Genomic DNA, 9,290 nt, shown 5'->3' on the forward strand with positions numbered 1-9,290 from the left:
CCCAGCTAAAGGCTGAGCTGCCTCTCCATGTTTTCCTAACCCTGGGCTGGGACCCTTTGGGTGGCTCTGTACAGAGATACTCAGCCTGGTCTGCAGCAGGAACTGCATGACTTGCCAGGCTCTACTCAGCAGTAATGAGATGCTAATGACCCTGGGCTGCACCCAAGAGGGTGAGAATCAGTGCCCTGGTTGTGTGAAAATTATTTGTGAGGAAAAAGGCAAATCCTATACAGAAAGGGACCAATAGTGCAAAGAGCTGTCATTTATTGTGCAAGAATGGCAGCAGTGTGCTCCAAGCACCAATTTGGGAGCAAAGAGTTTCCAGGGGCATCCTCAGCTCTGCAGGGACTGCAGAGATTGGTCACAGACACAGCTCCAGTGGGCTAAGCCTCAGGGACGATGAGGAAGCCAGAGAAGACACTGTCAGACCCTTCCAGCCCCACCAAGGAGTTCTTCTCTGTTGGTTCCAGCCAGACAGACTCGTTCATGGCCACCTTGAGCACCACACCACCCGTGGTGACCTGGAAACTGTTCTGCACAAAGTCACAGAATGTCACCACCCTGTCGCCCCTGCTGGCACCCTGGCCCTTTTTGATGCTGAGGCACAGGTTGCCCCGGGAGGTGACGTGGTAGGTGAAGTAGTAGATGCCGGGCACGCGGCAGGTGAAGCGGCCGTAGCGGTTCTCGTAGTGCCCGTTCTCGTTGGTGATGATGCGGTCGAAGCGGACGGGCTGCTCCCGGCGGGGGTAGGAGCTGATGCTCCTGGCAGCGGAGAACGCGGACTTGAAGGTGACCTTGTAGCCACCAGGTTCTCCCATGGGGCCAGGCATTCCCCTGTAACCTGGAACACCCACTGGACCTGGGATGCCACTGGGACCGACCTTCCCAGGCAGTCCCGGCAGTCCCGGGTCTCCCTTCTCCCCTCTCTCTGCTCCACTCTGGCCAGGGGGTCCTAGGAAAGAGGAGGAAGAGTCGTTGTGGTCACAGCCAAGCCCCATTTGTCTGCAGAGAGGGAGCACGAGCAAGGACACCTGTGCTGGGTGTGGGCCAGTAGAGACCCTGCCCAACAGGCAGGTGTGACACACCTTGCTGTCATCCCCCTCCTTCCCCAGGTTCCTTGGGGTGTTCCATCATCCCCACCTGACAAGACCTCAAAGAACTGGTGGAAATGGGTTGCTTTCAGGACCACGTGCCTGGCACTGTCTTTCCCTGATCTTGGCATTCACAAGACAGTGCTTTACCCACTTGCAGCCTCTTCCTTACCTTGCTCACCCTTTGGGCCGTTCTCCCCATCCCTGCCATTGCTGCCAGGCTGTCCTGGTAATCCTGGGATGCCTGGGATGGTGCCGTAGGTCCTGCAGAGCGTGTCACTGGCAGGCTGCCCTCCAGCCAGGCAGATCAGCATGGCCCACATGATCCACATCTGTGGGAGCACGGAACGATGTCTGGGGCTTTCCTGGGTGGTGGGAGGGCTGGGGAAAGCACTCAGGGCTGCTCTGAAAGATGGTGACTGCAAACAAGTCTGGGTAATACCATCAGGGAGGGAAAGCATCCTACTGCAGGGCCAAATCCACTCTCCTGCTGGCCCTGGAACAAAGGACCATAACCCTTGGGCTTGCAGTCTCTTGTCATTCTTAAATCCCCAGTTTACAAGTGCTCGCAGCTTCAGCAATGTGAATATTTGGGACAAGTTATCTCAGAGATCTGATGTCCAATGTGGCCATGCTGCTGCCTTGAGGGAGAAATTCCCCATCTCCTCTCGGGATCATCTTTGCAAAATAAAATTATTACCCAACCAGAGCAGTTTTGTCATCTGCAAGGGAACAGTCCTTGCCTTCTACCAGCATATCTAAGGGACAGTGCTAGTCCTTGAAGATGACAATGAGCCCCCAAACCTTCCTCCTCCACCCCACAGGTTCCCCTTGTGTCCCGTCACACAGCTGCTCAATGCCAGAGGCATTTCTGTATCTAACAAGCCTCACTGGGACAGTTATCTGGGCTTCCATCCCTGGGGTCTTCCCTTCTTCCTGCCCTGCCTGCCCAGCTCCTTCCCCCAGACCCTGCTGTGGGCGCATGTGGATAAGCACTGGGCATTTGGGGGCTGTATCTGGACATCACAGCACCCCAGCCACAACTCCCCCACCTCAGGTGGATTTTCCCAGTGCTGAAGCTCTGGTGCCAGCAGGACAAAAGATTGGTGAGTTGGATCCTCCAGCCACAGCCGTTCTGATTTGGATGTGGCAGGTACAAGGACTGATGCACAGGCTCCCAGCCACCAGAAAACAAGATCTCAGGGCAGGAGAACACCTCCAGGGCACCTTTCAGTCCCTGATAACCCTTCTGGAACTCTGCCATCTCTACTTTTATGCTTTCCTTTTTCTGGGTGGAGCAGGAGGGGTCAGGGTCCCATCAGGGACCTCCACCACCCCCAGCCCAACACCTCCACCCCCAGTTTCTCTTCTGCCCCAGGCCACAGGGAAGTGCCAGCGATACAGGTGACTATCACCCTGCCAGAGCTGGGTTCCCCACGTGCTCCTGCCTGCGGAGGGAACTTTGGGCTCAGTCTTGCTCTTACCTTGATCTCCTTATTCATCAGGTGGGGAGATGGAGCAGTGTCCAGCACCCCAGTGTCCTGCTCAGAAATGCCCGAGAAGATAAGCAGAAGTTTACTGCAAGGGTTATTGTGAAAGGATCTGGGACACATCCCCTTTTTATCTTTAGCTCCTGTCCTTTTTCTGTGGCAGTTTCAGATCCTCCATGAATGCTGCTGTCAGCTGAGCAGGACAAGCTGTCCCCAAATAGCACCCTGAGCCTCTCCAGCCAGTCTGCCCTGCAGGGTCCCTGGGTCCTGCTCAGGGGTGCTTGCTATGAGTTTAAGGTAACCCCTCAGAGCTGCAGAAAATGTGCATGCACTCAGCCAGCACCCCTCAGGCTGCTCTGCACGCTTCCAGCTCTGCAGGTCTAGGGGATGCTGCAGGGTCTCAGCACCCATCACCTTGATCCATGCCCCTGACTCTCCAGAATATTGTGCATGGGAAGTGATTTTACTGTGGGAAAAGCATTCCCTGCTTTGGCTACTGCCTTGTGGAAATGAAGTACAGGATGTTCGGAGAGGTGACTGCCTGTTCCACCCTTCAATGTATGACACCAGGAGAAATCCCTGCTGGGTTTTGGTGGGCTCTGCAGCCTCCACAACCATGAGCTTCTTTGGTCTGGCTCAGGAAAGCCAGAGTGCTTCCCCTACCCCATCCTGGTAGGGACACCAGGGATGTCCCAGCCATGGTGTAGGGATTTCCTTTGCAGTCTGTGCCCTTGTAAAGCTTCGGAGGGAAGGGAAGAATCAGAGCCCTTCTTGGATGAGTCTTGGTGCCCTCTGGATAGGAGCTGTGTGGGGACACCCTGTTCCTGCAGCAGCCAGGGTCCCACCCCCTGTGCAAAGCCGGATGTGGGTGGGGTGTGGTGGTCTCTGATGCCAGTGAGGCTTGGGGACATGTTGATGCCACGCAGATGGCCAGATGTCATGTGCACATTTGTGCACACCACAGAGAGGAAACAACACACTGCACCGGGTGCACTGGGGAAGGTTTTATTGACTCTTTGCACGGCCAAATCATGGCAAAGGGGTTGCTGCAGCCTATGCCAGGACACCTGTCTGAACCTGAGGCAGCCCAGGTAGGGAGGGGAAAAACACAGAGAGACCTCTGAGGTAATGTGGGGTTGGCAAGGGGGATGCACGTGGCAGTGCCAGCAAGACCAGGAGCTCAGCACCATCACGCTGGGTGCAGATGTACCAGATGTGCCTGTTCCCCCTGTGCAGCAGCTGCCAGTGCTCATCCCCCAGACCGAGGGCAGGTCTGGCTGCTGGGATTAATGCCCTCCCTGCGGAGGAGCTGTGAGGAGCCCAGCAGCGAGCAGTGTCTTCAGGGCAGGTAGAAGGCATCGGGGTGCTGGGGTGAGCTCTGCTGATCCTCTAGTCAGGGAAGAGCAGGAAGCCTGAGAAGATGCTGTCGGAGTTGGCAATGCCCACCATGCCGTTGTAGTCGTTCACTCCCAGCCAGACCTCGTCTGCAGCAGCCAGGTGGAGCAGCGACCCCCCTGAGCTGACCTGCATGGTGTTGGTCTTGTGGTCGCAGAAGCTGGCTATCCTGCTCTGGTTTTTGTGCAGGATGACGCAGAGGTTGGCTGTGTGTGAGCTGTGGAAGATGAAGTAGTAGACCCCAGGGAGCCTGCAGGTGAACTTGCCCGTGGTGGTGTTGTAGTCGTGGTTGGTGTTGGTGATGACATTGTTGAAAACCACGGGGACGTTCTTCAAGGGGTACTGGCTGGTCTGCCTCGTCACTGAGAATGCTGACTGCTGCTTCTGCTTGTAGCTGCCCGGAATTCCCGGGGGGCCGGCATCACCTGCCTCGCCAGGGATTCCCATTGCACCAGGGAGCCCAGGGATGCCAGGCTTGCCTGGAGGACCAGGGGGGCCTGGTTCCCCTTTCATGCCCTTGGGTCCTAGATGTGTAGAAGCTGGGATACCTGTGGGGTGGTGGGGCATGAAAGAGAGTCAGTGACAATGGCAGGATGTGGGGAGAGGCTTCTCTAGCCCCTTCCTTTGGGCAGGAGAGTGCTGTTGCCTCTTCCACCTGGTACAGAGGATGCTCTCCACATCCTGCAAACCAAGGCAGGCCAGCCATTGAGGACTCAGTGCCCTGCTGCAAGAGCTCATGTGGTTTCCCTCCTTTCTCACTCACCTGGTTCCCCTTTGGCTCCCTTCAGCCCATCCCGGCCATCCCTGCCTGGCATACCCGGCATGCCTGGCAGGCCTGGAGCTCCATAGCAGTTGTGAGGGTTTTCAACAGTCACAGCAGAGCCCAGATCCAGGAGGAGGAGGGTGAGGGCCAGATAGAGCTGCTCCCAGAATCTCTTCTCCATTTTGGTTTTCTGTAGCATGGAAAGTGAAATAAAGTGCTGGAGTGAGGGGCCACACCAAGGTGGCTTGCAGGACATGGAGAAAAGGAGGATATACCAGGAACACCTGGATGCCATGGGTGTGTCCTCAATGTCCCACCTATACACACTGCAGGACAGTGGGGAGGTGGATATGTGGAGATGGGCCCCACATTCATCTCCAACACCAGGGCAGCCCCTGATGGCACAGCGTGACTTGGACGTTCAGTCCAGATGGAGCCATGAGGTCTGAGGTACCCATGGCCAGCCCCAAGGCCATGGCCAGCCCCAAGCCCTCTGAGTCTAGTGTCCCCAAACCCTGAGATGCACACGCTACTGCAGACTGGCACGCTGTGCTGCACCTGGGCTGGAACTCCCTGCATGCAGCTGATCTCCCTCCTCCTCCAGCAGCAGCCTGACTGTCCTGGCTCTATTCATCAGGATCAATCCTTCCATCAGCTGGTGCATCCTGTCTCCATCACATGTGTGTAGCCGTCAGTGCCTTTGCCTCCATCCTCTCCTCCTCCTCTCTCATCCACACCCTTCTGTCATTCTCCCCCTTTCCAGCAGTGTGCCATGCTGCTGGACCCCCAGTCCCACCCTTTCTCAAAAAGGGTCCCCTGCAGCACCTCTTACCTCTGGTGGGGACCAGGGATAGGAGCCGCTGCTGATCCCGCTGGGCGCGTGGTCACTGCCAGCACAGCGCGGTGGGTGCGGTCCCTGACACCCTCGTGGGGGAAGTCACAGAGTGAGGAAAGGGTAAAGGGCCCTTGTGAACACAGAACCCGAACTGTTCCCTGCCAAATTTCACATCCTCCTCCCTGATGCTTTCTGCTGAGACAGCACTTTGTTGGCTGTCCAGCGAAACCTGTACTGGTGCCACTGCAACAGGAAGGGCTGGAAGGACAGAGGTGGGACACAGCTCAAAGAGATGCAGCAGAACCCCCCAAGCCACTGCAGGGAATAGCCCTCCCCAAATTCCCTGCTTTCCCTCTTACTTCCCTTGTTTCTGAGCAGAAGGGAATCTTGGGAGCAGAGCCTCAGGCCAGCTCCAGTGGGCTGAAGATGCCTGTGGCACTGAAGGGCTGCTGCAAGGTCCCTGCCTGGCTCTGATGGAAGATGCTGCACCCCTAAATAGGACTGGAAAATGTTTCCCTTTGTGAGTTTCTGATCTGCAGCTTTCCCCATGCTCCACCAAGTTCTGCTGGGTGCTGGATTCGGTGAGGATCCCTTATTGGGGTGCTGCTCCTTGCAGGTGACCCAGCCTCCTCCTCATTGCTCCAGGAACGTGGATATTTGAGTGCCCAGTGTTTATGGAGCAGCTTCCCTGAGGAGCAGTCCCAGGGTATGGAATCTGATAGCAGCTCCACCACCATCAGCCCACAACCTCATGAGTGTCCCAATGTCCCTTTCCCTCCTTGCTGTAATGCCAGAGGACCACAGCTGCCTTTTGCCTTTCTAGGAGATTTTCAATGCCAACTTGGGACCATGTGGGTGAGGTGCAGGACCTGCTGCCTGTGTTTTCCCCTGCAGGACAGCTACCTTGGGCTCGGCAAGGAAGGACACACATAACCCTGTCCCAGATATTTCTTTTTCCTCCTGGAAGTGTCAGCTCTGACTGGACACTCCATTCCTCCCTGTCCTTCTGCATTTGCAGCGCCAAGGACAAGCTGGAATCACTTCTCTCCTTGTCGGCTTGGGAAGGGGTCCAGGATATTGATAGTTTGGGGAAGATGCATGAGTAGAAAAGAAAACCCAAGGAATAGTGATAGAAGTATTTATTTATACATTTATATGGGAAGGTTGTGACAGGATATGTCCCAGTGTCAGGAAGATTTTTGCAGTGGTTAGTGGAGCAGAAGCAGCGGCAGGCAGTGATTTCCCACTGAGGAGCAAAGAGCCACAGCTGGTGACCACTGGGAGTGGAGCTTGAGTGCCCAGGAGGAGAAAGGGCTGAGAGTCCACAGCCTCCAGGATAGTGCAGGCAGGCTCAGCATGCAGGTGAGTGCTGCACTGGTGACCCAGAGCTTGGCAGCTGTGACACTGGTGGAAGCACAGAACACTTTTGGATGCTGAGTTTGGAACAATCCCCAAGCGCTGTGGCACTAAAGCATCCCACACACCCAGAGGGAGCAGCCAGGCAGGCAGACACCCCACGACGCTGTGGGAGTCCCTCAGGCCATCTCTGGGGACACCAGGAACCCACTGAAGACGCTGTCGGCCTCGGAGCCACTGTAAATGGAGCTGCCCTGGGCGGGGTTGGTGGTCAGGGACACCTGGTCACCCACGGCCAGGCTGAGCACGCTGCTGCCCGAGTTCACCTGCAGGAGGCCGCGGCTGTTGTCGCAGAAGCTGACCACGCCCAGCCCGTTCCTGGTGATGCTCAGACACAGGTCTCCGCTGGACACCACCTGGAAGGCGAAGTAGTAGAGCCCGGGAATGCGGCAGGTGAACTTCCCGGTCTGGGGGCTGTAGGAGTTCTCCTGGTTGGTGATGATCCTGTCAAACACCACCGTCGTGCCTGCGCGTGGTGGGGACAGCCTGGAGGCGGAGAAGGCGGGATGCGGGTGCCCCAGAACATCGCCAGCTTGCCCTTTCTGCCCCGGTGGCCCTGGCACCCCTGGCAACCCCCCGAGGCCAGGAAAGCCAGGTGGGCCACGCATGCCTGGTTTGCCAGGAGGCCCTGGTTCGCCTGCATCCCCTTTGGATCCCTTGATGCTCAGGCTCAGCGCTGGTCTCCCTGGGGAGAAGTGGGGAGGAGAAGGAGTTCACACACATCTGGCATCTCCTGAGCTGCTCCCACAGCCTGGGATGCTCCTGCCAAGAGGCTCCCAGGCCCCCAACATCCCCGGCTTCCTCTTACCTGGTTCTCCCACGTCACCTTTTTGCCCTGGCCTCCCATCACGGCCAGGGACTCCAGGGGAGCCGTTCTTGCCATCCGGTGCCCTACACACTCCATCCTCCAGCAGGGCCACACCCAGCACTGCTGCCAGGGTGCTGGCTGCCAGCAAGACTCCAGGCTGCATCCTGCTTCCTACAGCACAGGGAGGAATTGGGGCTGGAGGCAAACACACAGATGAACCTTGGTCACAGATAAGCAAGTGCCCTCCTCATATACATCCACAGATCTATTGAACTGTCCAGTATGGATAACAAGACACCACGTGCAGGGAAAGGTTTTGAGGCTGTGTGATCTGAGATCACTGATTGCACTGAAAATCTCTAGCATGCCCATGGCAGAGCTCTGGGATTGAAAAGCCCAGAACATGGAGCATGGCACAAACCCTTTCCTCCAAGTCCTGGGCATGGGTAGGGGCACCTCAGATGCCTGTGAATGATATTTATTCGAGTTTGGGGGGAGAAGCACTGCTGTGTGGGGCAGTGGTCCCATCGGATAGAGAGCACAAAGGAGGAAAGGATGCAAAGATACACTACAGTGATAAACAGGAAAGGGAAAAATGGCAAATGGGATCCAAACCTCCAACACGCAGAGCTGGGAGAGAGGACATGAATCTATCCCAAAACCTGAGGTTCTCAGCCTGGGACAAGTCTGCAGAGACCAGTGATGTCCACAATCACACAGAGCAAGGACAGATTCCTGCAGATTCCTCTTCCCCCGGCATCAGGTTCTCCCTGTTTTTCTACTTTGAACCATTGTGGAGGGGGAAGTGAAGAACAAAGGAGGACAGGGAGCAAGGACTGGAAAGTGGTGGCAGAAGAGAAGAGTGTCCCCAGCTGTTTGTGGTGAATTACCTTGGTGCAGAGGCTGAAGACAGGGCAGTGGGAGCAGCTCCGTTTGCTAGAAGCTCTTCTCTGGGAGTAGGGAGGAAGAGGAGAGGGGTGGGAAGGATGAACTTGCATGCACTGTGGTTTGCCTGGTTGGAGAAGAGATGTGTTGAGTTTCACTTTCCTGCTAAGAGAAAGAAACTTGTTCCCCTTTCCACGCTTGACTCTGGCTTTACTGGAAACAGCTTGCTCAGGAAGAGTGCAGCACCACTGGGCACCGAGCCTGGCCCAGCAGCAGGGGCTGGTGGTGACTAGGCACAAAGCACCATGACTGGAGGATGCTGAGATGGCAGGAGGGGACAGGTGATGGGAGCACCAGTATCACAGCCACCCAAGGGATGCTCAGGACAGCAGATCACCCTTGAAGGCTTCTGCTCTGGATGATGGGCAGAGTGTCTGTCACTTTGTCATGGTGCTGCTGGGTGCTGACCCCTCCACACGCCCACCTTGGCACTGCACTTGGATGGAGCAGGATCCAGCAAAGTGATCATCAGTGCCTGTGTGACTCAGCTGGGCCTTGAGTATTTTGGTTGGATATAAGGGAAAGGTTCTTCCCCCAGAGGGTGGTT

General features: G+C 56.4%; 3 protein-coding genes across 7 annotated transcripts; all 3 read right to left on the reverse strand.

Annotated features, from left to right (window-relative positions):
* Positions 1-247: 247 nt before the first annotated feature.
* On the reverse strand, positions 248-2,644 carry C1QB (complement C1q B chain). 3 transcript variants are annotated; one of them, XM_021533796.4, is made up of 3 exons: positions 2,576-2,644; positions 1,264-1,423; positions 248-952 (listed from the first exon to the last, which is right to left on the reverse strand). In XM_021533796.4, exons 1-3 carry the CDS (start codon positions 2,591-2,593, stop codon positions 384-386), a joined length of 747 nt encoding a protein of 248 aa, XP_021389471.2. In that variant the 5' UTR covers positions 2,594-2,644; the 3' UTR covers positions 248-383. The 3 variants fall into 3 exon arrangements, with proteins under 3 accessions (XP_021389471.2, XP_077644341.1, XP_085415195.1); XM_077788215.2 differs by having other exon boundaries at positions 1,264-1,510; XM_085559069.1 differs by having other exon boundaries at positions 1,264-1,587.
* Positions 2,645-3,570: 926 nt separating this feature from the next.
* Positions 3,571-5,729, reverse strand: C1QC (complement C1q C chain). 2 transcript variants are annotated; one of them, XM_021533795.3, is made up of 3 exons: positions 5,572-5,729; positions 4,740-4,929; positions 3,571-4,524 (listed from the first exon to the last, which is right to left on the reverse strand). In XM_021533795.3, exons 2-3 carry the CDS (start codon positions 4,918-4,920, stop codon positions 3,971-3,973), a joined length of 735 nt encoding a protein of 244 aa, XP_021389470.1. In that variant the 5' UTR covers positions 4,921-4,929; positions 5,572-5,729; the 3' UTR covers positions 3,571-3,970. The 2 variants fall into 2 exon arrangements, with proteins under 2 accessions (XP_021389470.1, XP_031362504.1); XM_031506644.3 differs by lacking the exon at positions 5,572-5,729 and having other exon boundaries at positions 4,740-4,938.
* A 969-nt stretch (positions 5,730-6,698) lies between these two features.
* Positions 6,699-8,860, reverse strand: C1QA (complement C1q A chain). Of its 2 annotated transcripts, none has more exons than XM_021533794.3 (3): positions 8,689-8,860; positions 7,799-7,969; positions 6,699-7,675 (listed from the first exon to the last, which is right to left on the reverse strand). In XM_021533794.3, exons 2-3 carry the CDS (start codon positions 7,959-7,961, stop codon positions 7,110-7,112), a joined length of 729 nt encoding a protein of 242 aa, XP_021389469.3. In that variant the 5' UTR covers positions 7,962-7,969; positions 8,689-8,860; the 3' UTR covers positions 6,699-7,109. The 2 variants fall into 2 exon arrangements, with proteins under 2 accessions (XP_021389469.3, XP_085415197.1); XM_085559071.1 differs by having other exon boundaries at positions 7,799-7,993; positions 8,689-8,856.
* Positions 8,861-9,290: the final 430 nt, after the last annotated feature.

The sequence above is a fragment of the Lonchura striata genome, chromosome 21, assembly GCF_050655825.1.
Source record: "Lonchura striata isolate lonStrDom1 chromosome 21, ASM5065582v1, whole genome shotgun sequence".
Taxonomy (NCBI): domain Eukaryota; kingdom Metazoa; phylum Chordata; class Aves; order Passeriformes; family Estrildidae; genus Lonchura; species Lonchura striata.